This window comes from Callospermophilus lateralis, chromosome 5, assembly GCF_048772815.1.
Source record: "Callospermophilus lateralis isolate mCalLat2 chromosome 5, mCalLat2.hap1, whole genome shotgun sequence".
NCBI lineage: Eukaryota > Metazoa > Chordata > Mammalia > Rodentia > Sciuridae > Callospermophilus > Callospermophilus lateralis.
The window spans coordinates 16483193-16510450 of record NC_135309.1 but is presented as its reverse complement, the minus strand read 5'-3'; the positions used below and the strand labels follow the sequence as shown (position 1 = coordinate 16510450).

The window sequence follows — 27258 nt, the reverse complement described above, 5'->3', positions numbered from 1 at the left end:
AAAAACTGTGTTCATGGAGCAGTGGTGCAACTTTTTCAAGTTCATAAGCTGAGAAACAGAAAATGGGATTATTTTTCTTATTGTTTAAAGCAAAACATACATTTGCCACTGCAAGGGTCTGAAAGAACCAAGGAAAAGGCACATGTTATTTTTCACGTGGATCCTCCCCTTTAATAGAACCCAGGAAGTCAGGCATAATGGGCAGGTGCTCAACTACTACTGAGCTATGTTCCCAGCGCCCTCCCCTTTAATTAAAAACAAAAATAGAAGACAGAGGCCTGGAAGAGTATTCAACAGGGTTTCTTATGGTCCATTTGCTAGGGAAAGAAAATAGTCAAAACATGTGCTTTATTACCTCTTCTTCCCCAGCAGACGGGGGCTGAGGTCTGCTCGGCACTGGAAGGGGCAAGGTCCTGCCTTCAGCTCTGAGAGGTGGGCGGTTGCTGGGGCCTTAAAGGAAGTACAACATTTTGACAATTAAAAATGCAGCGTGAGCTACTGTTTACTTCTCCTAACACTTAACCAAATGCCCTGTCGCTGTTCTGATTATTGGCATCTCAAGAAAACGAAGCTTTAAAAATAATTCCTACCTGCTCAAAAACACAAGGGCTACGTTATTCTGTAACCATATCTGTGAGACTTTAGAGCAGAACCTCAAAATTTAGAGATTTCCTCAATGTTCTTGCTCTGTCATATAGAGGGCCTAGATTTACTTATAAAAATGTCACCATTGTTTTAATGTGAACATCAGTAAGAACATTCAAGCTGTATGTCTAAATGATTAGAACAAAAAAAAAAAAAAAAAAGAACATTCGAGAGACAGACCTTTCAGAGACCCTGGTGATATCAGTACATGCAATGGATTCTCATCCACCAATGCATGGTGATTATCTTTCCCTTGTCTTCACAAAGAGAAATCTGTTACCCGAGATGCGGTGAAATCACCTTGAGAGTATTATTTCTCAGCTCTCAGAACCAACATTTGCTCACTGCTGGTTTGGTGGAAAGTCATCACTGGAACCTACAAGGTATCCAGTGCTTGTGTCTCACTTCCTCTAAGACCTTTTTCTAGCTTAGGGTTCCCTGAAAGTTTCTGAGAATGTGTCTCCTCATCTCAGGAAAGGTTTGATTGAGTGTGTGGACTAGAGTTGCAAGGCTGTTCAATTCCAGAAGAATTGGACTACTGAGTGTTCTCTTAATTATTCACTCATTTGCTCATTCAACCCATGCTTTCCAGCTCTCCTCTGTTCAGATCTTGAGCGAGCACTCTTAATCCACCCAGCAGCAGCAGAGGTGGGTATTATGCTCATTTTGCACAGGAGGAAATGAGCTCAAAGAGTTGAAGCAAATCATGTGACAGTGTCAGGGCCAAGACTTCAACCTGTGGTTCTCAAATGTCACTGTGCACCAGTGAGAACCCCCCAGGGACCTTTGAATCATAGGAATCAGGGTCTGCTCTGCTACCCAGGAGGAAGAGAGTCACCTGGGAAGGGCTGAGGGGTCCTGGACTATGTCACCAGGATTATTTAAAGTGCCCTTCCTTGTTTCTAAATGAGTAGAAGACTGACCCTGAGCTGCCAGTGCCTTCCTTCTCCAGGATCCCAACACCTAAACAGGCCACATTTTGTGGTCCAGCACTTATATATTTTTGTAATGCTTGCTGAGTGGATGAAATCGAACAGTATAGGAAATAAATAGAACCAAAGCATATTCCGCACGGCTGTTTCAGTGTTGAGGAATTACTCTCTGCTTCTGCACCCACTGGCCAGCACCAGAAGGCCATAATTCACAGCACACGAGCACATATGTTCTTTATTACAGTCACTCATCACCCTTAATATCTGGCTTCTCAAGGGAATTGCAACTGGCTTTTGACAATGCATGACATGACTTCTCCCTTCCTGGGGTTGCAGTAGCCACAGACGAAGGAACAGGTATCCTGGCAGTCTTGGGAGAAAAGGAATCAATTTTGATTTAGGTAATATCTGCCCCAATTAACTGTTTGCATTAATAATCCCCATGTCGCCAACTCACAAAACAAGAAACCTGTGGCATGCACTTAAGTAAGTACTTATATTATTGCTATCAGTGAAGTGTCCAGAATCCAGATGCTTATAGGGGACAGGTAGGTAACACAAATGTAGGTTTGAAAACAGTGAGTTTGAGGGACTGTGAAAAGTTAGGGCAGGGAACGGGAAGCCATATAGAATAAGGACACTGATCTCAAATGCTTAGAAAACGTGGAAAAGCTAGTAGGTGCCGCTGGCGTCAGCAGTGGTATCTCGCATGTGGAATGATGTGTACAACTGCATACAGTTGGTGTGCTCCAGAAGAACGTTTGCTTTGGGGCTACAATTCAAACTTACTAATGGAATCTCCTATTTAAAATCCACACTGGTGTTGCTGCACATGGACCATGACCACCAAAAAAGGAAAACAAGAAAAAAGAAGAAAAGTCTTCTGTTTGTACTTCACAATGTTTTCTTTCTTTTTTTTTTTAAATATAAGTCAACATTTAAAAATTGGGCACTTTCACAATAAAGGCCATATTTTCTTAAAAAAATAAATTAGGGAATTCAGTAACACTAAGTCAGTTTCCTGGCATATGGTGAAGTCCACTTAATAGAGTTGCAACTTTGTGGTCTTTGGAGATTCCATCGTTCAATAAGCATTTTAAGAGTTCCTTGTGCTAGTCACTTGTTTAGGAGTAAAAATAAATGCAATTTAGTCCTACTTTGGCTTTTGCTGCTACTTCAGAGTGGACCAGTAATATCTGAATTTCGTGGGAACTTGTTAGAAACACAGCATCTCAGGTCTTAACCCAATCCTACTGAATTCCCAGGTGATTTTTGTTTTTTCAGGGCACAGAAGAAATTTATTCACATCCAGCCTAGACTGGCCAGCTGCCTTCTATAGTGTAAGAGGAAAGAAGTGGTCTACAGGGAGGCCAGGCTGTTATAAAACTGTTTTAATGTGCTCCTGGCCTCTGAGCTCAGATAAAATACTGAGCCTGTAATCGCTGTTATCAAAACATACACGACACCATGAAGAACCGCAAAGCACCACCTCTGTGTCTCCCAAGGTATGAAAACTTACAAATATTTACAACCTTGTCACACTCTGCTATGGATCTGGGGACTCGAGGAGACCAACCCTGCTGCTGGGGTGGTGTGGAGGGTGGTCAAGACCTAGACATTCCCACTGCCTGGGGACCCAGCATCAGAGCAGGCAGGAACATACAACTTTAGTCCAAAATTTGAAGGATTAAAACCCCAGAAAGTTCTAGAACTGGTCTTCTAAGCAGATGTCAGGGAGGCTGGAGTAAGGCCACTGGAGGCCGAGCAGGGCACACATCGGGGTCGTGGCTCAGTGGTAGAGTGCTGGCCTCACACGTGTGGAGCCCTGGGTTTGATCCTCAGCACCATATAAAAATAAATTAATTAAATAAAGATATTGAGTCCATCTACAACTAAAAAAATATTTAAAAATAAAAGAAGAAAAAAGAAAGTACAACATACGAAGTAATAGCAAGATGACACAGGGGTACAGTTACTTAAAACTATTTCTTTTCCATATAAATGAAAAAAGAGTAGGATATTTGATCGACTGGAAATATTGCTCTACGACCACATCAGAATATGATACAAAGACGATATTAAAAAGCTAAAAGCTGAAGAAGGTCAGATTGGTGCCCTCCAGGCCTGGCTGGGCAAGGAAGGGACCTGGGTGGCTGGAGGACAGGAGGAGAATCACATCACTTGATTACATAGGGGCCCTGGCTGGCACCCTGTGGTCTCTCCTCCCACTCAGCACTGGGTACATGATCCTCGGGAGCAGGAGGCCATTTTGCATTTGCTGAGAGCAGGACCCCAGACTGGGGTCCCTGGGTTGCTCCCAGGTGATTTGTATGCACATTAAAGTTCAAGAACACTATAAACCCACACTTAGAAGCAGTACCATTTGAAATATCTATCCCTGGGCCTCCCGCGGACTCTGAAACTCACACCCAAAGGCAGATTCACCATGGGAACCTAACACTGCAGAGAAAGCCAGCAACTCTTCTGAGCTCTGTATGGAAACAGCAGGAAGGAAAGGGGCATCTTTGTGGGAACATCAGGGAGTGGGGCCGATTTCCTGGTGAAGAGTGTGTGTGTGTGTGTGTTGTGGTATGTGTGGTGTGTGTGTGTTGTTGTGTGTGTGTTGTGGTGTGTGTGTGTGTGCATGTGTGTGTGGTGTGTAGGTGCGTGTGTGTGTGGTAGGCTGTGTAGTCTCCTATCACTCCAGCAGTCCTCGATGCCCCGCAGACATTGAACTAAACCCTGGATGAGGACCTCAGGTGCTTTGGGGAAACCGCAAGACCTTTGCTGAAGGCCTGTGAGCCAGGCGGGGATCCAGTCCCACAGACGTGGTGGCTGGCAGGGGTCACAAAGGCTCAGGTACCAACCTTGAGAGAAGTACGGCGGCAGAGAGGCACTCTGTGGGAAACTGCTGTTACTGTGGAGACAGAAAAAGAAAGGATTTTAAGTGAGTTGGGTGACGGGGCCAGAGTGAGAACTGGGAGAAGGAAACCAGGCTCTCCTTGAATCCTGCTGTCTTGTCACCTCTCCTCCTTGAAATCATGGGATCTGAGCACAGGAAAGGAACTTAGCTGACACAGTTTGGTATGTCCCAAGGTGGACCACGGAGGACCTCTGTGAGTCCAGGGGCCTGCGAGTCTGCAGGGAGAGGACAGGTCTGTGCCCATGTGAGCACCAGGTAGGGCCACATCAGGGAGTGACAGTGTTTCCCAGGACTGGAGGGAGGAGGGAGGGTCTGCTCCTCCGTGCCAAGCCCTTAGAAGTCTGCTGCCCACCACCTCTTCTGGGGGGCATTCCTCAGGAGTGAAGGTTGGGGTTGGGGCCCTGGGTGGTGAGCAGCAGGAGAAAAAGGCGGACGTGGCAACGAGAGAAAACCAGCCAGAAGACGAGAGGAAACTGCAGGAAAGGAGGACAAGAGGCTCCCAGGGAAAGAGAAAGATGTCGAGCATCTTGCCAGATCTTGGGCAGGACTGGACATGCCTCACTGGACACAGGCCTGCAGCGGGGAGGCTGTGCCAGGAGCAAGGCATGTCTCGTCAGTCTCCTCCAAGATGCAGGAGGAGCTCTAGGACTGCAATTAAATGGGTTTCTGAACATCTGCTTGTTTGTATTTTTTTTTAACTTGTAAAGTCAAAACATTTCCCATTTTCTGCCAAAAAGTTTGTTCCATCTGGAATAATCCGGGAGAAGTCAATGCTGTGCTCCTCCCGCCCAAGTACAGAACTTGCAGGGGCAGGATCAACATCTGTACTGGAAGCTCAGCTCAGCTTTGTTTCCTTAGACCCAGGGGTTGCTCAGATGCCGCTACCCCAGACTTTTTCCCCCTCCAGCCACCTGCATTACCTCAGCATCAGGTGGCCCTAGACGCGACGTTAAGTGAGAATTTGACGACCACAGCCACAGACCTTTCTGAGAATGTCCCAGGCCCGTGAGAGGACAGGAGCGGGTGCTTGAGGGCTGGCTTGGTGGATCTTGAGGGGAAGGTGTTGGAGCTCATGGAGAGCAGTGCAGGCTGGGGCAAGGGTCTTTGATGCACTGTGGGAGAAGGAGGAAATTAATCTCCAGTTTCTTGGAACGTTCTAGAGATGCTCCCTAGTTGAAAACAGCTGATATAAAATCCCAATGCTCAGATGTATTGGAAAGTGGTAGGAGGGAACCCCCAGCCTCAAATCTTTTCTAGATGATTTACCACCCAAGGATGCATTATAAAAGTATTGCTATTCTATATAATTCTCTATAATACACTCCCCTCTCCCCCACTCATTTTTAAAGTGCTAACTTGGCTGAAAATGGTCAACTAGAAACTTATAAATTTCGGAAATGATTCACAAGTTTTGTTTTGCTTTGCAAAAGCCAAGATTGCATGCGATTCACCTGCAAGTTATGATCCTTTACCCATCTGTGTTAGAGGACGTAAATATTACAAGCTTTTCTGTCAAGCTACACATGTAATTTTAATTTTATTATACAATTAGTTAATCTGCACTGTTACACATGAGCTTAAATCTCCTTGGGAACTCAACCAAGTAATTCCTTTTACCATAGCTATGTAGCATACCAGTTGACACATGTCGACTTCATATTAATTTAACAGTTATAATTGGTTTTGCTGGGCTCCCAGACTACGTGATCCCATTGGAACACCTCAGCAGAAAAATGAGAGAATGAGATAGAAGTGGTAAGAAATCTTTTCTGAACCTACCATCATCTTCATCCTGGCAAAGGGAAAGAAAAAAAAATTAAAGATATTAACTTATCATCAGAACACAATTCCTAAAATGATAACTGCATTTCTGAATCCTATAAATGTGTCTGGTTCTTTCCTTAGTTATAGCTTCCCATAATACATATATTGTGGATAATAGTAGAATTTGATAAGTGGTTTACAATTTTCTAATAAAAACAATCACCTGAGGACACTCCAATTTGAAATTTCCTCATATACTGTGCTTGAATTAGCTCTGAGGTTCCTAATAGGGCTCAAAGATATAATAATGTTTATAATATCTGTGATGTGCCCCCAAGATGCATATACAGTATTTCATTCAATTCCCCGGTGACCTACTGAGAACTTACCATCCTCATTTTACAAATGGGAACATGATGCTTAGAAGAATTCCTCATCTACCATGGATTGCAGAAATAGATCCAATTCCAAATCTATCTGACACAAGGCTCAGAGATACAGGTCTCACTAAGTTACTGAGGCTGGCCTCAAACTTGCAATCCTCCTGCCTCAGCCTCCCTAATAGCTGGGATTACAGAATTGTGCCACCATGCCCAAATCAGCCTTCTTTTAATCTCTGCTTTATGGTGCCCACTCTTTTTAAAATCAGTAAGACATTTCTTTTTCCCAGTGTGGCTTATGAGTTGCATCTACAACCCTGGTTATCTTTATCTTCAAGGTCACCTTGTGAACTGGACAAGAGAAGAGCTATTTTCTTTTCTCCTCAGATAACAAATGAGGTTCCAAGAGACAAAGTGACTTTGCCATGATGCCTTCCTGGGAGTGTCCTGAGGATTCAATCCCCTGCTGTGGGCTCTATGCCCTTTAGTGGGTTTGCCATCGTTGGTCTGCAACACGCTGAGATGTGGAAAGGACCACATTTAGAATTGCTTGTCCCAGTGGGCCACCTGGAGTCCTGGCAAAGGGCTGCACAAATAAACACACACAGGCTCCGCACACCCCAGGACACCGTTGCTCTTCAACAGTGTGGCTGCCGCGTCCCCTCTGGCTCCTTGACCTGTGTCTTCCCTGTCACCTAATGACCACCACAAATCTCTCCTCCCTTAAGAAGTCCTCATTGGCTCCTTGACCCTCATGGACCTCTCATCCCTCTACAGTTCACTCCATGGAGGTATGCTCCCTAGCACATGTGCCATGGAGGTGCCTGTCACCATAATACCTCTGCACTTCATTTGACCAAACAAAGCATGGAGCAGAGAGCCATGGGAACAGTAGACTCATTGGCCGAGCACTGGATCAGGGGCAAGCATCTGATGGCCCTCAGAGGCTTAGACAGGCCTGGATTCAGAACCTGACTATTTATTAGCTGTGCAACTTGAAACCAGTGTATTACTCTTTCTGAGCCTGAAATTCTTCTCATGCAAAGAGAAAGGATAATTCCTCATGGAATAATTAAATATAAAGCCTAAACATAGCTGGTAATTATTGATCATCCTGGTTTGCATGGGACTGAGGAAGTTTCTGGGACATACCCTGGAGCATTCAGTAACACTGATTCCCCTGTTCCCCCAGGTCATGGAGGTGGTTAAGGGAAAGTAGAGGCATTGGGAATTTTTGTGTGATGCTCAGATTCTTGGGCATCCCTCAATCCCTGCCCCTTCACCCCACTAATCACCCACTGGCTACAGGTCTGTGAGGAGCCCAGCTGGGGTGGGGGAGAGTGGGGCTCAGAGGATGGGAGCTAGGCATCACAGATGGATGGGCTGCAGAAAAGCCCCAGCCCCCAAAGACAGAGGAATTATGCTCAGGTCTTGCTCTAGTTCAGGGAAGACCAAGGGCGGATAAAGCCCCGAGCTCCACAGAACCTGCATTGCTTGTCCCTGTGCCAAGCACTTACAAAATGACATTTGTACTCACATTCTCTCTTCTGTCTGGTCCCCATCCATGCCTGAAATGAATGAGGGTAAAGAAAAGAAGTGAGCGACCAGACTTTCCAAGGGTCTGCTTCAGAATGCAATTTTCTAAATCGCAGGAGGAGACATCAAACCCACTGAGCCATGGTGGAACGGGCAGCTGCAAGTCCCATCAGAGAGACCGGGGAGGAGAGGGGAGAGGGTGGGCTCCTCCGTGCTCTGCTGTCTTTGCAAGCCAGGCAAAGCCTTGCTCTGTACAGTTACTGCAGCAAATAATTATGTATATGTATATAAAGGTTTAGTCAGCAGTCTACTCTTTAGTAGCTACTAAATTTCACTGAGTAGATGTTTCTCCAAGCAAATGGAAACATTTTAGGTTATATTCTTCTTTGCTGATGTTTTAAGCCAGCCACCCTTCAAGTAATGGGAAGACAGTTGGAAAATGTGGCCATTTGGGGACTTTTCCAAATGGGGCCCGGTACGTTGGCCAGGATGAGCAAGCCAGTCACACACACATGGTGACTATGTGCCTGGGCGCCCCTGCTCTTAGAGAGGGAGGGTGGAGGAGGACACTTTGCCAAATACCTCCTGGGTCTGGGGTGTCATGTGTGCTGAGCTCATGGGAGCTCATTCTGTGTTTAGTGATCATTTTGATATTTCGGTCATTATGATTTTTTTTGCATCAATTTTTATTTTTTAACAATAATGCATTGCAATGTTGTTAAATTCAGGGTTGGTTTTTTTGTGTGTGCATGCATGGGTGTATGTATGTGTGTGTGTGTGTGTGTGTGTGTGTGTGTTTCTATTTTTTGGTTTGTCTATTTTTTCCTTTATTTATTTTTATGCGGTGCTGAGAATCTAACCCAGTGCCTCACACATACTAGGCAAGCACTCTACCACTGAGCCACACCCCCAGCCCTGTTTTTTTTTTTTTTTTTTTTTTTTTCTTTTGGGCACATCCCAGCCCTGGTCCTTTTGAATCCTCATAGCAGCCAAGCGAGGGCAATTGTTCTGAAACCCAACTGCTCAGATGAGCTAAATAGAAGCCTCAGCAGCTGGGTCTTTCCTAAGCAGCAGGGCTGGCCTGGACACCAGGTACGTTTGTGCCATTTGTTAAAAATGACTCTACAGCACAGTTAGAAATACTACAGTGGACTGGTAAGAAGTGGACGGACAATAAGCATGACATTTATGTTGATCTGCAAACCTCCCTCTGCTCTCTCCACTACCTGTGCTGAGAAACAAATAGGCAGGGTGGCTCTGCTCACCCAAGTTCCCCGCAACACAGTTCCCCCGTGCTCCCAAGCAAGCATCCCTCCACTCGTTCCTGAGCTAGATCCCCCACATCCCAAGGTGCCCACTCCCACCCGGGAATGCCCGAGATGCTCCATGCCCCGGGGAGATGGCCACGGCAGGCTGCCTGTGCCATCCACTCTGCAGGGTGAGCTCAGGCAACAAGGGACGCTTACTTTGGCACAGGTGGCTTCTTCCCAGGCAAGGGACCGCTTCTTTCATGTCTCTCTGTGGCTGGTGGTAAAGGAGGCTTTGGGATCTTGGGTAAATGGTCCCCAAGAGTCCTGGCGAGTTCAGAGAAAGGCACGTGAGACGCAGGTCACGGCTGGGCAGGGCCCTGCAGCCAGTCCCGCGACCCCTCGCCTCGATGCCAACAGTTCTCACCTTCCCGCCGGGGCCGAGGGCTGCAAGACAGGAGGGAGATGGGTGAGTGCCAGGCACTTCTCAAATAAGGACAAAGCCAAAGTGAAACCATCAAACCAGAGAGGCAGCTTACCTTGTCAGAAAACGCAGGCTTCTTCCCTGTGGACAGAGAAGCAGGGCTCAGGACGAGGGCGTGACACGCGGGGTTGGTTGAGTGCCAGTCCCTCGGGGCAGGCTGGGTTAAGCGTTGAAGAAGCCCAGACTCTGGATTTGGACGGGTCCCTTGCAGAGCCCCTAACCTTATAGGCTCAGAGAGTAAGTGGCTCTTGCCAGGGACACAGAGCTCTGTGTACATAGGGACTGTGGGTCTGTGCCTCTTTTCAACACTTTACTCAACATAATCCATGACCAAAAGAGGTTTTTGTGCCTCTGTCATGGGCAGAAATGTTCTTCGTACAGTCTCAGTTTCATTCCCGTATCTGAAATAAACCCGGGCCACGGAGGGGCTAATGCTCCTCCAGCCCTGGGGTACCCTTGACATCGCATAAAGTGACCACTTAGTTTTTTCACTTGGAAGAGAGGTTTTCGGGAGGTTCTCTTGGGGGGGGGGGCTGTTGTTATTTTGGTTGTTTGCTTTTTTACTTTTCTCTGAGAAGAAATGACATTCCTGAAGGTGTGCCAGGTATACCCGAGAACTCTGCCTTGCCAAGCTACTCAAAGCAATTTAAGTTTTATTCCATCTGGAGTCCCCTAGAGGAGGCAGGCCCTTTGTTTTCAATGCGATACAAGTATTACTCGCTAACGTCCACTAGGTCTGGCACCGAATCCTGCGGACCTTGAATAATGCACAAGTTTAGCTGAACATGTTGAGCCTCTATGTCTCCAGCTGTAAAACAGGGATGACGGGCAAAGTCTGCACAGGTTTGCTGTGTCACATGACAACCTATATGTAAGATCAGGGCACGATGGGTAGCTGCTGACAAATGCTAGCTGACTGCTCTTTCTTTCCCTCCCTTCCCTACCCAGACACAGCACCCAGGGTGACCGGTGGCCCCATCTCCTAGGATCATAGCTCCTTAACATGATTCATTCTGTAAGCACTGAGGATAGGCCAGACCCATGATGAGTGCTAAGTCTGCTGTCTCACAGTGGAGAGCTCCCTGGCTAATGCAAGAGAGTTTTCACGGTATAAAAGATGTTTATTATTTACCATACTTAATTTGGGGTGGAACTCCTAGTATAAAGCAATTCCCAGGAAATGAATTTATATCCTTCAGCCTGAATTGATTTATCTTTGTCAAAAATCTTCAGATTTGCCAGGTACAGTGGTGCATGACTGTAATCCCAGTGCCTTGGAAGGCTGAGGCAGGAGGATCTCAAGTTCAAAGCCAGCCTCAGCAACAGGGAGGCGCTAAGCAACTCAGTGAGACCCTATCTCTAAATAAAACACAAAATAGGGCTGGGGATGTGGCTCAGTGGTTGAGTGCCTTTGAATTCAATCCCCAGTACCCACTCCCTGAAAAAAAAAAACCTTCAGATTTATGCATATTCTCTGGGCATGTTGGGACTGTCATGTTGGAAGTTTAAAAGGTTTGTTCTTCCAAAACATCACAGACAATGGAGTAACTCCAGGGTCAAACCGTTAAAAAAAAAAAAAAAGAATCCTTTACAAGGGTCATGGGTGTGGGCAGTTGTGAGGGTCTGATGTCAGAATCCCACCCTTCTGATGCCCTGCTCAAGGAAATGAGCAGGGTTGGACTCAAAGTCAAGTCTGTCTTCTATTTTGTTATCTGTGCAGCTCTGCCCAGCGGTCAGCTCTAAACCCCAACAGACATCGCAGCCTTGAGCGCCTCAGCACAGCTGAGATGCAATTCAGGAAAGCAGCAGCTTCAAACCCAGGCACAGAAAGTCCTTTTGCCCAACAGAGGAGGAGACTGAGACTGTGACGGCTGCAGTCCCTGTTCAGAGCATCACCAAGGAGGAGCTGGAGGGGCGGGGATTCTGGAGTTCTTATCTGTCCTGTTTCAGGATTCCTTCCCCAGATCCACTCATTTACAGCAAGTTAAGACCCTAGGTCCTCAACTGCAGTAGGATGTGGTGGGAAAGATCCCCACTTTGAAGTCAGAAGGACAAGGTGCAAATCTCCTACCTCCTTATGCAATCTGAGGCCATCACTCAACCTCTCTGACCATCAGTTTCATCATCTGAGAAGTGGAAATAATAATGCACCTGCTTTGTTGGGTGGGCATAGGATTAGAGAAGGTGTAGGATAATTATTTGGGGTAGGTAAGGCACTTGTCCCATAGTAGGTAGTGGATAAATGGTGGCTAAATTTTAGAATTGAGCTGTGGATAGCTGCATGTGGAGGTAGCTGGGATCTTGGAATATTGTGTGTAAATCTTTGGGGGAATAGACAGTAGTGGGCCAGCGTGAGTTGCACACATCCAGGCATCCTGGAGCTTTATGAGCACTTCCTCTTTACAGAACACTCGCCAAACAAATAAGGATCTGTGCCCTGAGAAAGTACTACCCTGCCGGCCAGCAAGCTGTTGGGAGACCACAGCCCTCCCAGACCTCCTGTCTCTTAGCCCATCTCCCGTGCTGCCCTACGGTGCCTCCTGCTGCATCTTGGCTGAGGACAGCGAGATGTGTGCCACAGTGCACACCCACGGAGAAGCAGGCACAGTGGGCGCTGAGAGCGGGAGCTCCCCAGTCGGGCTGACCTGGCACCTGGTTCTACCCCATCCCCTGGTAGCTGAGCAATCGTTATACCACAGTTTCCTCCTTTGAAAAATGAGGATGATTTCCCAGCCTCCTCCTCATGGTTAAATGAGATGGTACACGTGAAAGGCACACAGCAAGCACTCTATAAATGGGGGCTGCTGTTCTGGTGCATCAGATGCATCCTACCAACCTGGTATGATGGGCTCTCTGTCAAAGGGAGCTAGTGAGCGATCCAGGGGTGGTTTGGTGCTTCTGTCGATGGAAGGGGGTGGCACTGGAAGGAGAAAGGTGAGGTCAGGGAGAGAAGGAGGCGCTGGCCGGGGTGGGCGGGCTGGTGGGCAGGAGAGGGCAGCTGGGGTGCTCACGCTTCGCAGTTTTGTGGTTTCGGCTTCTGCTTGGCTCTTCCTGGTTGGGCTGGGGTGGGGGAAGTGGCTGCATAAAAAAGATACAAAAGTTAGGAAGCGTTTCCCGTGTAGGGGCCAGACCTGGCAGGCCCCTGCCCAGATCCACAGCCTCTGCGCCATGACCCACCGGCCCTGCCTGAGCTGGCGCTGGCCCATCTGCCTGGCCCAGTTCTGGTTCTCTCCAGCGGGGCCCCACCCTAAGGGTCTTCTTGCAGCTCTTGGAAACTCTCAGGTTTGTGCCCTCTAGGGCAGCTCTGTGCTTGGGTCTCCTCTGCCTCGAATGTTCTTTTTCCAGCTCTTCCCACAGCTGGCTCGTTCTGTCCCAGCTGGATGTCATCTCTCTACCACCACCCTCTGTCTCCCTAGCCACACATGACCACTCACATCATTGCTACATCTGCTTAGCTGTGTATTCTCTGTCTCCCTGACCCAAATGAGAACTTGGTGAAAGCCAGGACTTGGTCTTGTTCATACTTTGTCCCCAGCACCCAGAACACTGCTGGCCCCTGTGTCTGACTGACTGAGGGAATTCTGCATCCCACTGCGGAGTTGCAGGGCTTTGTATTTCAAAAGCAAAATGTACTTGTCAATCAATGCAGCCCCGTGAGCCTCCTTTGAAGTGGAACCCTATGGGCAGGAGGATGCATCTGTTCTCAGATGGAAGGTCCCCACTGTAGTGCGGCCTGAATTTTGAGCCTTGGTTAAAAAAACCTGGGGTCTCCCTAGCACTTTGGCATGTGCTCAGGTCACTTGTGAGGAGAGCATATTCCTAGCTACTAACTCTTTGGTCTGAGCTTCTCAGGGCCATTTTGGGGTTTACCAGATCCCTAGAGCTAGAGTGCACTCTTGAAGACAAGCGAGGAGTGTGCCCCCACCGCTTCCCCTGCAGCTCATTGTATTGTAGGTCTCCTGGTTTGAAAGCATCTGCCCTGTGAACTTCAGGATCTGGCCAGCAGGTGGCGCACATCTTTTTGCAAGAGCCAGCGAGGCCAGCTGGGACCATGGACCCCAGTAAATGCCCTTGCCTTATTGAGGTTCCCATACTGTTCACTTTACAGGGTCCACCTATTTTAAATAGTGGGAAACAATAACACAGTGCATATTGGACGGGGGCCTTTTTATTAGATAAGTAGTTTATACTGTTTATGGTACAAAGAAAATGCCAATAAGCATGACAGTGTCCATAAAAATCTCTAGTATTTCACTCCCCAAGGAAGCACAGAGCTTGTGGGTAAGCCTTTTCCCAGCCTAAACGAATCTCTTCTTGCAAAATTAGGATTAGATAAAGGTGTTTCATTTTTTTTTTTTTTTTCTGTCTGGTAGAAGAAATAATGAGCAACTACAAAGTGACATAAAAGAAAGGGAGAGACCTACCGAGTGGTTCCGGCCGGTCGTGCTGGTGGCTGGCAGAGGAGGAAGGGCAGCCATGGGTCTCTGCGGGGGCACTGGAGGCTGCTGAGGGGCTTTCCCCGCGGGGGGCCGGTCTGTAGAACCAGGAGAATATTCCCATGAGAGAGAGCATGCCGCCAAGGTGAGCCACCCTCAGGGCCGCTCTCCAGGAAGGCACTGACCCTGGCTTTGGGAGTGTCCGCTCCTTGACCTTCAGAGTGCCACCTGCACCAGCCAGAGCCCCAGCCCTAGGGACACCTGGCCTGGCTGCTACAGGCGGGCGTGCTGGACCCCAGCTGGCCCTCTCCTAGCCTGATTCACGTCTATACAAGGAAACACCTCGTGTCACTTCTCAGGAACAGCAGAGAAGTTCCCAGAACAAAAGGCCTCTCTGGAATGAGCTCAGCCCGTGTTGGGCAGGAGTGTTTTCAGACAGAACTGTAAAAAGTCAACACACAGCTTCTGCCTGCACACACAGTCACGCGTGTGCAGGCACATACACACATACGCACATGTATGTGCACATACATGCTCACCCTCGTGTGCACACTCACACACCACAGCTGTGTGTCAGGTCTAAGTTGGTCAAAACCGCTCATGAGGACCCTGCACTCTGTCCCCTTCCTTTCCCTCACAAAGGCTCTGAGTCATCTCTCTCTCTCCCGCCTCATCCTTTTGCTCATCTCGCCCCTTAAAAGGCAGAGCTGGCCACCAACTCCTGTCACCAAATCGAACAGTCTTGCATGCTACCTGGACCTTCTGTCCCCCAGTAGGACAGCCACCACTTTTGCTGAATGAGGGAGAAGAGACTGGCAGAGCAGGAAGGCGATACAAATTCTAAAGACTGTCCACGGGTTCTTAAAGTTGGCGTCAAACCCCGCTCAATACCTTCCTGTCGATTCTGACTGTCTGCCCTGAGCAGTGCTGCATGACAATGATTTGGTTCAAAGATGGCAGGAACAGAAACACGAGTAACACTCAGAATAAGTTATGACTGCCAAATGCCCTTATGTGGCCGTTCATGCAGATGGCAGCCGGCCTAGGCAATGATTTGCCTACACTGGTAACAATCCTCGTGGCAAACCAATGTGGACCATACTCTTATTATCCCACTTCACAGATGAGGAAATCGAGGCCCAGAGAGGTGGAGACGCTCACCCAAAGTTACACAGTTGTTGAGAAGCTGAGCTGGTACCACCACCCAGGGGTTTCTGCTACACGGAAAACTGGGGCGCTGACTGCCCGGGCAGCAATGGGGAGCCCGGCGGGGGCTGCAGGGGGCTTACCGATGTACATGGAGTTGGTGGTGGGGAACGGCTTGGCAGGCAGGATGGAGTTCTGCAGAGCTTCCTCGTCGTTGGAGGGCGGTGGTTCGTACTCTGCATCGTCCTCCACTGGTGCCTCTTCTTCCTCCTCGTTGGGAGATTCGTAGTCCCCATCGTCCTCCCCGTCCGGCTCGTCATTGGGGCTTTCATAGTCGTCCTCCTCCTGCCAAGGTAGAGCAGGCTCAGAGCAGCCGCAGAGGGTGCGGAGGACCCGGAGGACCTGGGGCACCCGGAGGACCCCAGGAGCCTGCTCTCTGCAGGCCTCACAACGGGGCATGCCATGCCACAGGGCCAGCAGGTCAGGGACCTGGGACCTCAGACACTGCCTTTGGACTCTTGGGTGGTGAGTGATTGTTCCTACACCTGTGTGTTCCGAGGAGGAAGAAGGACAGGGCTGTGTGCTCCGTCCTGGGTAAATGCGGCCTCTGCCCCAGGCACCAAGAGAAAGGACAAAGGCGCAGGACATCGTTCGTGCCACACTGGTGTACGCCACGCCTGTTCTTAGTGTGCCTCGGCTCAAAGAAACTCTGCTCATCGTGAGCTACAGCAGCACTGAAGGCCAGGTCCGCGGAGGACAGGGAAAGCAGCCTGTGCCCCCCAGGATGGACTCCACCCGTCAGGGAGGGCAGCCGGCCTGCGCCGTTCCTCCTGCCGAGAGCTGCGTGGACAGAAACGACTGCCCTTCACGACATGGGACACTGAAGTCACAGCTGCCCTCTTGGAAAAGAATTTCCACCACTTCCAAGATCTAATTGTAATTTATTTTTGCTTCTTTGTGGGCCTCAGGGATAGGAAGTCCGTGGTACTGTGTGATGGCCTTCGCAGGCATCCATGACACCAGAGGGTCATGGCAATGATTTCCCAGCAGCGGTGGCACCTCGGCCACCAAGGGACAAGCAGCTCATGGCTGTCACAGCAAAGTTAAGCTGGTGAATGAACATGCCCCAGGGCTCCGGGAGGAGGGCTGCAGGGGAAGAAGCAGCAGTAAGGGGAGGACCCTGTCTATGGGTCCCCTATAGGTCCCCACAGCTTCAATGGTGACTTGGGGAAGATTCCTTGTGCGTTCCCAGCTGAGGAGAGAAATGCAAATCAAAACCACCCTAAGATACCATCTCACCCCAGTAAGATTGGCAGCCATTATGAAGTCAAACAGCAACAAGTGCTGGCGAGGATGTGGGGAAAAGGGTACTCTTGTACATTGCTGGTGGGACTGCAAATTGATGCGGCCAATATGGAAAGCAGTATGGAGATTCCTGGGAAAGCTGGAAATGGAACCACCATTTGACCCAGCTATCATCCTCCTCGGACTATTCCCTGAGGACCTTAAAAGAGAGTACTATAGGGATACTGCCACATCGATGTTCATAGCAGCACAATTCATAATAGTTAGACTGTGGAACCAACCTAGATGCCCTTCAATAGATGAATGGATAAAAAAAAGTGGCATTTATACACAATGGAGTATTATGCAACACTAAAAAATGACAAAATCATGGAATTTGCAGGGAAATGGATGGCATTAGAGCAGATTATGCTAAGTGAAGCTAGCCAATCCTTAAAAAACAAATGCCAAATGTCTTTGATTTAAGGACAGCAACTAAGAACTGAGCAGGGAGGAAGAGCATGAGGAAAAGATTAACATTAAACTGAGATGAGTGGGGAGGGAAAGGGAGAGAGAAGGGAAATTGCATGGAAACGGGAGGAAACCCTCAACATTATACGAAATCACATATAAGAGGTTGTGAGGGGAAAGGGGGGGAAACAAGGGAGAGAACTGAACAACAACAGATGAGGTAGAGAGGGAAGATGGGAGGGGAGGGGAGGGGGGATAGTAGGGGATAGGAAACACAGCAGAATAAAACAGTCACTAATATGGCATTATGTAAACATTGTGAATGTGTAACTGATGTGATTCTTCAATTTGTATTTGGGGTAAAAATGGAATTTCACAACTCACTTGAATCAAATGTATGAAAGATGATATGTCATGAGCTGTGTAATGTTTTGAATAACCAATAAAAAAAAGAAAAAAAACCCTCTAAAATGCAAAGCTGAAAAAAAAGGTCAAATTTCTTTAGTAAGACAATAATGTCAAGCCAGTTTATAATTTTAAAAATAAAAATAATGCTGCTTAAAAAAAAAAAAAAAACAGTGACTAAGAATGCAAAGCGAGGGTCGAACACCTTCCTAAGCTTCCCTGTCCCTGTCTCTGAAACTGCAAGCAGTGGACCACACCTTTGAAGGACGGGACTTTGGAACAATGGCCCAGCCATGGACAGATGGCCCCTCTCCAGCCTCTGCCTCCGAGGACCTCAACACACCCCCCTCAGCCTGTCTACCTCAGACCGTGGCTCCTGACCTTCCACCAGCCCCAGGAGCCTGTCTCCAAGGCACTTCTCCTTCTAGAACCATGATTTTCTCCCACCTGTTTGGCCCTTAATGTGCACCTGTGTTTTGTTGGTGACCTTATTCTGCCGTGTGTATGCTCACGTGGTTGGGCTCTTCATCTCTGCCTATGTGCCTGTAGTCCCCAAGCAGAGCGGGGCACTAACGGAGCTATGGAGTTTTCTAGCCACCAGCGACTGGAAACCCCGGGTTTACAGAGGCGTGGGAACAGCTGCTCAGGCTGAGTGCAGGAGTGTGAGGCAGACTGCTTCTCCACAAAAACACAGACAGTTTTTGTTTTGGAAGTTCTAGCCTTATTTTCCCTTCTGTACCAAATAAATCTGTTGTGTCTCTTTGTTTTCCCATAGAAACACCAAATGTAATGTTTTCATTTACAGGAGCCCCACGGAGACAGGGCAGCGGGCACTGCTCTCTGCCGGCCCCAGAGGTGGCGCTTACCAGAAAGACGGCTCAACGCGGGGTCAGGCGGCCTGGCCCAGGGCTGCCCTTAACTGACCATGAGCGCTAGCTACACCAGGCGCACCCCAGGGGGCTCTGTGGCTCCTGAACTGCTCCTTGGACACACTGGACTTTGATCCTTCAGGGTTCTGAGCTGAGTCTGGCTTTGTGGGCGCTGGGTGTGGTTTGCGGGGAGGGGATGCACAGAGCCCTTCAGACCCTGAAAGGGGCCACTGTGACCCCTCAAATGTAAAAGTCAGCTGCAGTCGGGAGGGAGGTCTCTTCAGGGCTCATGATCTACTCTGAAATCCCTTTCTCTCTGGGCCACCAACGGGGACGTAAGACCATGAGGAACATCACTATAGCCTCGAGCTCTAGGAAGGAAACGGTGGAATTGGGACAGGGACGGGGAAGGGACTTCTGTGGGCGAGACAACGGTGAGTGACGGCATGGTCGGCAAACTCCTGCGGGGGACTGGGTCCAGCCCCTTCTGCTTTTGTGACTGGAGCTTTGTTGGCACCCAGCCAGGCTGGCCTGTGGCACACTGTGGGTGGCTGCTTCGTGTTTCAGTGGCAGGGCTGAGCAGGAGGCAGGACCTAGGGCTTGCAAAGCCGAGCCGTTTAGCGCTTGGCCCTGGGCAGCGCACACGCTCTGAGCCCCGGGGGAGCCACCACCTTATCAGAGGCCTGTCCCCCTGGGCACTGCCTCTCCTTACTACAGAGGACAGCCCCGCCATACTCACAAAGGATGACCAGCCCCCGTCCTCTTCACGGCTTTCTGTGGGAGGAGACAACACCGTCATCAGCACCAAAGAAGCCATCTTGAGGGAAAGTCAAAGCGGCTCCCCCACCGGCGGTCCCTCCCCAGGCCTGCGTCCTTCCCTCTGTTCCAGTTTGGATGCCATTAGCCTCACAGGCTCCTGTGGAAACCTGATCCCTGCAGTGGAATTGAGAGCGGGTGGGACCTAGAAGAGGTCCTCAGTCCTGGGGGCTCCCCGCTCCCAATGGAGTGAGGTCTTTCTGCAGAGATTGGTTAGGTCTCTTGAGACAGGACCAGGTCTCACAGGCGCGATTTGAGTCTCACGGGACTGGATTAGTCACCGCGAAAGCAAGTTGCTATAGAGAAGATTACCCGTGGTGTTTCGGTCACTTCCACAGTGTGCCACCTCCTCACTTTCTCAAGGGTCCCACTGGGTGAGGACATCGGCCATGAAGGCCTCTCCAGAAGCTGAGCAAATGCCAGCACTGTGCTCTTGGCCCTCTAGGACCATGAACAAAATGAACCTTTTTTCCCTTTATAAACCTCATAGCCTCTAGTTTTTTGTTATTGTAACAGAAAACAGACTACAATAGCAACTTGCTATCACCCTGGAATTCTATGTTGGAGCTCACTCTACCAGAAAGTAACAATGACTCTCAAACTTTCATGCACATAGAAGTCATCTCAGAGTGTTTTAAAACATGCAGTCCCCTGGGACCCTATCCCTAGGGCTTCCTGTTCAGCAGGACTAGGTGGGGCCCAGGAATCTGCCTTTCAACACTACATGCAATTTAACAGCGGAAAACTGCTTTGAATCTACAGAAGCAGGGGACCTGGCTCAGGGCAGGTGCTCAGGCAAAGGCTGGGAGTTTCCAACAGCCCCACAGAGCTCCCAGAATCCCTCATTGTCTCTGCCAAGGAGCCCAGTGGCCTTAATCCAGGCATCCTGCAGAATGCCATCTTTCCTGCTCTCTGAGACCCAAGCTTTCTCTAGGTAAAAACTGATGGGCAGGCAAATGAGTAGGGTCACCTCCCTGGCACCCGAGGAGCCCTGGGAATCAGAGGACAGAAGACTTGAGGAATCTATCACCCCTAAAGCAATGCCTCTCATCCCTAACACCCTTACCTGTCTCTTCTGGAAACCGCTGGACTTGGGGTCTGCAAGGTAAAGAGCATGGCATTAAGGGTCCTGCAACTTGAGGAGCGCCCCTCCCTCAGTGCCCCCCTGCCCATGAGCCCCCAGCGGATAGCATGCCTCACTGCCCAGGAGGGTGTCCTGTGGCAACCAGGGCTCTGCTGCCCCCCAATTCTGGAAACCACCAAAGCCACATTGGTGGAACCACTGGGAGTTTGTGACTGCCTGCCATCTTGGGGGGACATCCCCCTGATGTCCTAGATGCCAGGACAGGGCAGGGCAGGAAGAGGGGACCCCTCCCCTCCTCGGGCACCATCTTCAAAACCCCCCAGGACTTAAAGGATCCCTGCAGGTCAAACAGTGGAACAAAACTAGTTCTGTGGCTTCCTTTGAGGGTTCAACTTGGGTTCAAAAATTCTTGGGTCGGTTAGATCCACCCCGAGCCCCACCTGAGTGCCCCACTCACCGGCGTGTGAAGATGCTCCTTCTCTCTTCGTTCTTGTTGATTTCTTGACTTAACTTGCTGAGAATCCTACAAATTAAAAAGAAACAACATCATCTCCTGGCCTCAAGGTTTCCGCTGAGCCCAGAAGTGACCTGGAACTCTCCGGCTTCAGAGCCCCTGGGCCGACTTTGACCAGCCTTCTTTTTGAAGGCCCCCAGCCAGACTCACACCTTCAACTCCAAGGGGGTCTCCTCACCTCCTCCCAGAACTTGCCACCTGACCTTGGCATCAGAGCTTGCCCTGCTGGTCCCCCAGCTTCTGCCCCTGGGCTGACCTGCATCTGGATGAGCATCTAGCTCTGAGCCCGTCCTTGGGACTTGTCAGCTCAAACCTGGTCCCCTCCTCTGAGATGCTGCTGCCTTGGGATCTGGATACTACAGGGGCAGAGTTTATGGTGCTGTTATTCCTGAGGATGACAACCCTTGACTCTTGGTCAAACATCCTTGTGCTGTTTTGTTGTCTTACTCCCAGCATCCATCAGACCATCTCCTGGCCTTCGAGGCATCAGCTGCCCGTTGCATATTTTTTATCACAAACTCTGCTCTTCCCTGCCCCCTTTGGCGGTGCTAGGGCTGCGCATGCTGGGCAAGTGCTCTACATCCCCGCCCCTTACTGCAACCTCTCATGGGGTGTTCTGCGTCCTGTCGTCTACCATGCTCTCCTCCCTGCCTCTCCTCAGTGACTTGGGTTCTCATGGAGACTTGGAAAAACCGTCTGTCTCCTCGAGGGCACAGAGAGAGGCTTCCTGAGTCGCCCATCCCGAGGCCAACCTTGGCCAAGACTCCTCAAGAACCCCTGTGTTCAGGGGCTTGCGTGTCGGAACTGGCAAGTCCTCGGGCCCCAGGACAGAGAGTGCCTTTGCCACCAGGACCACACCGCGAGCGCACCCCAGCAGCGGGCGTCCATGCCAGCTCTCGCGCCTTTGCTCCCCAGAGACTTGGTGCAACTGTGAGGGGCCGTGGAGACGGTCGGGTCCAACTTCATTCTACAGAAGAGGCAATAGAGGCCCCAACAACAAGAGGGACACGGAGGCTGGGGGCATAGCTCAGTGGTCCAATGGTTGCCTAGCGCGAGTGAGGCCCTGGGTTCCATCCCCAGGACTGAAAAGGAGAAGGAAGGTAATGTGGGTGCCCCCCAGTCTCCCAGTCTCCCCAGTTCACACAGCACCCTCCAAGCCAGCCTCTCTGGTGTCCAAGCCAGAGTCCTTTGGATGCCCCTGTCCTTGGGTTACTTCTCTGTGTGGGAAGCTCCCTGGGAGTAGACACAGTTGAGCTCTGCCATCTATGACAGTGACCTGCCATCTACATTCCTTCACCTAATGACCATCTCCAGGTGACAAGTTTGGTCTAAGACACACTTGCTGAGTTAGCAAGTGCAGTCCTCAGCCCTTGAGATCCACTGCTCCCTCCATCCCTCCATCGACTCGCACCCCCTCCTCTCCACTCCCCAGGGAACTGCGGCTACCCAGGACAGTGGCCAGGCAGGTGAATTTGATAACATACTGGGAGCTTAAGAGGACAAAGAAGGAGGACAATGGTTAAGCCTCCACAACCACATCATTGCTGGAACTCAGACTTCAGCAACCCCCCGGCCGGGTGCTTTAAAGCAGGGCCCAGGGCTCCCTAGGCACCTCTGGATCATGCCATCAGAATGTTTGTGACATGATTATTTGTGGCTCCTTTAAATGGTTGCTTAGTGAGGAGGTGGGCATGCTGAAGGTCTCCTACCTGTGGTCGGGGAGGCTTGCTCTCGTCCTGCACTGTGGCCAGGTCAGGTGCTGGCTACAGCGGCCACTCCCATTCAATGCTGAGTCACTCAACAATATGCACTAAGGACCTCCGGGCCAGGGAATCTGCTGGGTGCCCAAGGTGCACCAGTGAGAAGAGCAGACCCAGGAGCTCATGGCTTGAAGGGCAAGGCAGGTGATAAACGGTGAATAAGGAGGTGACTTCAGAATAAGGAAATGCCATTATATACACGCAGTGGTGGGGGGCTGGGCGGGGGCGTGCATGTGCAGGGCTGGGCTGGGTTGCAGTTTAAAACACTCCAGCCTCAACAAGGAAGGAGGTGACACTTCAGCGAGGCCTTGGGAGGCAGGCTGAGCCTCACCTCAACACCCCCGTCCCACGGCACTCAGGCCAGCTCACAAAGCTGCTTCAGACCTCCACAAGGCCTTGCGCTCTCTGCGGTATGGCTTCTTACCGTATCACCAACAACCAGACTGCGGCTGCTCCAGCTCTAACGGGGTGAGGAAGGAAATGCCAAACCACAGAACCCACGGAGCGAGCGGCACAGAGCTGAGGGGGCAGCGTGAGCCCCGAAGTCCAGCCTGTAGCAAAACATGACCTTCCAGGACCCTCTTGTTTTGACGGGCTTCAGGGAGCCCCGCTGAGCCAGTGGGACCCTTATTGGCCCAGCCAGGTGGCTGGGTGACCATGCTGCATACAGGGCTGGGAGGTGGCTGCTCCCTGTGCGCAAACCTGCAAAGTTATGTGTCACCCCAGTGACAGTGAGTGGCCGGTGGTGACTCATTCTCCCTCTTGTCAGCAAACACCAGGTCTCACTCTGGACCAGGAAAAGAGGCAGAGGGGAGAGGCAGCCTTAGACAGTAAGTAGTTCTCTCTGCCTCCCCTTGTGTGGGGGCTGTGCTGGCCCCAGGGAAAGGGCTCCACCACCCACAGGAAGTCAGGCCTCTGCAGCAAGGTGGCATCCTATGATGATCCAGGTTCCAGCCCAGTTGCATCCCTAAGTAACTTCATGATGGAGCCATATGTCATCTTCACAGTCTGAGGTCTCTCCTGATGACGCACAGGCATGGAACCTGCAGGCACAGAGACTTTGACTGTGATATGTCCTTCTCCAAGGCTGGACCCTGCGTGTGACTTAGATGAGGCATTGACCCTTCCTAAATCCCGGATTTTTTATAAGCATAATAAGGGGTTGGGTCTCAATGGGGAATCCCCGGCAGGCCTGATCATCAGGATTACCTAGGTGCATCTGCTGCAAACCCAGATCACAGGGCCCACCTGAGGTCTGAGTGATCAGACTCTGCAAAGAGAGGTCTGGGGCTCAGTCACATCAGCCAGTGCCCAGGTGGCCCTTATGACCAGAAAAGCTTGTGAAATAACTCCTGTTATCCTTGACACTGAGGATTCTTTTAAAATAAAAAGGGGAACCAGGAGACTTGGAGACCACCTCACTACTAGTCAATACCTAATATCCCTCGTCAAGGACTGGAGACCCTGAATCACCCAGGGAATGAGAGGAGGTGAAGTCAAATCAATAGCTACTTCCTGTTGAGTAGGACATAGGCCTGAGTAATCGCAGTGAAATGCAGGCAAGGTCACAAGTGTTCTTTAAACTACTTTAGGGTCGTCTTTGAACAATTTCCAAAGGGTGATAGTTAATTTTGTAGAAAATAAACAGAAGCAAGGGAGCTAGTTGGAAATCATGTCACGAGAAAAGGATAAATGGGACTAACTCTTGAGAGGGTCCGTTGATGTTGATGTAAAGCTAAGAATTTGGGCTATCAGTATCTCCAGTTATCTGGGAAGAAGAGTCCTTTAGTAGCGCAGGCGCACTGAGGTAACTTCTGACCAGCTGTTGACCCGTGTCCACACTAACATGGGATTGACTCGTAGATGAAGCCCCCCAAATAGGATGGCCACCATGACAGTTCTGGGGAGGACCGACTAAGGTTAAAAACTCCTCCACCCACATGGAGGAGGAGTTGCACACCTGATTGTCAAAGAATACAGAGGTAGTCCCCAGCCCTCCTGGTGACATCAGACAGTAACAGATTTGGAGACAGTGTTGTCTGCTTTGTCCTTCGATGCTCAGAGCGCCCCCCTCAGGTGCTCTCTGCTAGAGCCCCCCTTTGCTTTACTTTCTTTTCTCCTATAATAACGGCAGGCAGGCAGGAGACAAGGGCACACAGTTAGAGCAGGCGGTTTCTCACGAAAACTCTACTGTTGCAGCCCGGATGGTCACACAGGGGGCTGAGTCCTCACCATAGCTCGCATAGCCAGGTCTCTGGACCACTCTCCTCCTTTCCTGCCATCCTGGGAGGCTTGCTCCCTTGACTCCAGCTTCAGACTGGGTGCTGATCCCTCCCAGGACAGCATGTCCCCAGGCCCCCGGGAGGGCAGGCACCTGCACAGTGGGCTCTGATGCCCCCCAGGACCCCTGGCCTCAGCCCCTCCTCACACAAGCAGCCTGCCCTCTGCTCGCATCTTATCCGTCCCTCAAGGAACAACGTGTTCTGCCGACAAAGATCAGCCTCCGAGAACCAGAGCCAGACCTTCCAAACCTTCCTTGTCCATGAGGAGCCAGAGAGGAGCCAAGATGGTTCTCTGCAGGCTGGTAGGGGCTCTCGCCGCCATCTGTGCCACAGGAGAGCATGGGTGTGGGTGGGAAAGAGTCATCGGGGGTGCAGTGTGGTCTTCTCACTTCTCGCCCTCGTCCTTGACCACAGTTTCCCACGTGGGTTTCACTTGTGCCGCACGACCCTTCCAGCCACATGCGACCAGGAGCAGTCCATTTTCACCAAAGAGGAAGGTAGGCATGCAGAGAGGTGCCTGTCACAGGCCACATGGCTTTGTCAATGTGGCGCTGAGCCCAGAAGTCAAGTTCACTGACCTTGCCTCGGAGGAGAAGGGGTGGCAGTTGGGGAGTAGGCGCCCTTCATGAAGGAGACGGGGTACCTGGGAGGGATCAGTCAATAGATGGAAGGGCGCGGTGTGGGGAAGGGACATGTTGGAGTCAGACCTTGTAATTGCTTCAGTTTTGCGGAGGGCTGGTTATAGCTTTCAAAGACCTAAGAATGCTCTTTGTACCTCTGAGTCCCTTCCTCTCAACCATCCTCTCCCGCCTGCCCGTGTTCTCTATCTCAGGAATAGAACGAGGTACTATGCAGAAGAGACTGGAGGCCATATCTGCTATAAACAGATTTTTCTGTTACTTCTCTGATGGAATCTTAAGTTTCCCAGCCTAATTCTGCTACTGGTGATGGGACCCTGAGAATGCTACAAGACAGTATTATCTAACATCTATCTGCTAACTACACCACCCACCCCAGCATGCCCGGCTCCTTATTTTTTAAGGTATGCTGGGATTTTAATATAAAACTCAAACATCTTCTCCTTCAATTAATTCCAAATAGACATCAGCAGATCCTAACATGTGTCCTGCCAACCCCCCCGACCATTCTCAGACATGCCACAAGGTTGAACCTGGGCCCTCTCAAAGGAACCCTCACTGTTTTCTTTAAGAACCTTCTATTACTACAATATTGGGGTGTCTTGGGATCCACAGTGTCCTGAGAGAGGAACGACATTTGTAAGACTGAGAGAAAGTCTTCCTCAGGAATCTATCTAAATCTGATTTTTTTTTTTAATTTTTTTAAATCACTGAGGGAAGAAAATAGAGATATTCTGAGGAGCATAATCCTGTTTTGGGTGCTATACATAAAAAACATGATTTCTTTTCCATGGCTTTTTAGAGTGACAATCAAGACAAATCAACCTCTATACAAGGGAACAAAATAAATTAGAACATCTACATGTGTTAAGGACAGTGCTAGGTAATTTAGGTTCCTTTGATATGTACCACTCCATGAATGAGTTCTTTGCCCTTCTGCAGACAAGGAAACTGAGGCTCAGACTGTAGAAGCAACTACCCAAGGTCCCACCACTGGTAGGAGGCAAAGTCAGCTCACGCCCTTTTTATTCTTTAATCCTCTCTCTCTAGCAAAATAGAATAATTGACAAAAATTTGAAGTGATGCTAATCAAGATTTTTAAAAAAGGAAGAATTACTCGCTCTCATTTTCTGATCAGTCCTTTGAGGTAGGTTTTATTATTATCCCCACTTAATAGAGGAGAAAACTGAGCCTCAGAGAGCTGAGATAATTTGTCCACACTCCGTAGCTCATGGATGGCAGAATTAGGTTTCAAGAATCTGGCCTCCGAGTGTGCACTCACCTCATTAAGCACTCCTATCTGCCTGTTTATACCTAAAATAGCACTTAAAACTAGCCACCCAGCTGACACTCCCCATGGTCTTCATGTTACCCTTCATATTCCCTGGAGACCTCATGGCTCGTCTGGGGCCTACATTCAGTCACAGTGGAGGGTATTGTACCATAGGCCACGCTCGGTTTCATTTTTCATGTGGCTAGAGCAGTCCCCAACCCTGTCCACCTGCAACACAAGAGCTATGACTGTCCCTTCCACATCCTTGAGCAGCCACCTCTCACCCCCCTTATCCTTGTAGCTCAACGGCATCAGCTGAGCTTAGCCTCAGCATGAAAGGGCATCTTACAACCTGAAACTTCCTTATTC

The 27258-nt window shown here is 49.9% G+C and overlaps 1 protein-coding gene across 1 annotated transcript in view; it reads right to left on the bottom strand.

Moving 5' to 3' along the window:
• The window catches only part of Lcp2 (lymphocyte cytosolic protein 2), a 43379-nt gene that overhangs the window by 4025 nt on the left and 12096 nt on the right, over positions 1-27258 (bottom strand). Inside the window, exons 4-18 of the mRNA XM_076855683.2 lie at positions 20880-20945; positions 20405-20436; positions 19262-19296; positions 15637-15838; positions 14336-14445; positions 12923-12989; positions 12748-12831; positions 9967-9992; positions 9855-9874; positions 9647-9754; positions 8182-8212; positions 6280-6292; positions 5483-5612; positions 4445-4494; positions 356-450 (exon numbers count right to left, since the gene is read on the bottom strand). Of these exons, the coding sequence (XP_076711798.2) occupies positions 356-450; positions 4445-4494; positions 5483-5612; positions 6280-6292; positions 8182-8212; positions 9647-9754; positions 9855-9874; positions 9967-9992; positions 12748-12831; positions 12923-12989; positions 14336-14445; positions 15637-15838; positions 19262-19296; positions 20405-20436; positions 20880-20945 (1069 nt within the window). The remainder of the gene's footprint in view (positions 1-355; positions 451-4444; positions 4495-5482; positions 5613-6279; positions 6293-8181; positions 8213-9646; positions 9755-9854; positions 9875-9966; positions 9993-12747; positions 12832-12922; positions 12990-14335; positions 14446-15636; positions 15839-19261; positions 19297-20404; positions 20437-20879; positions 20946-27258) is intronic.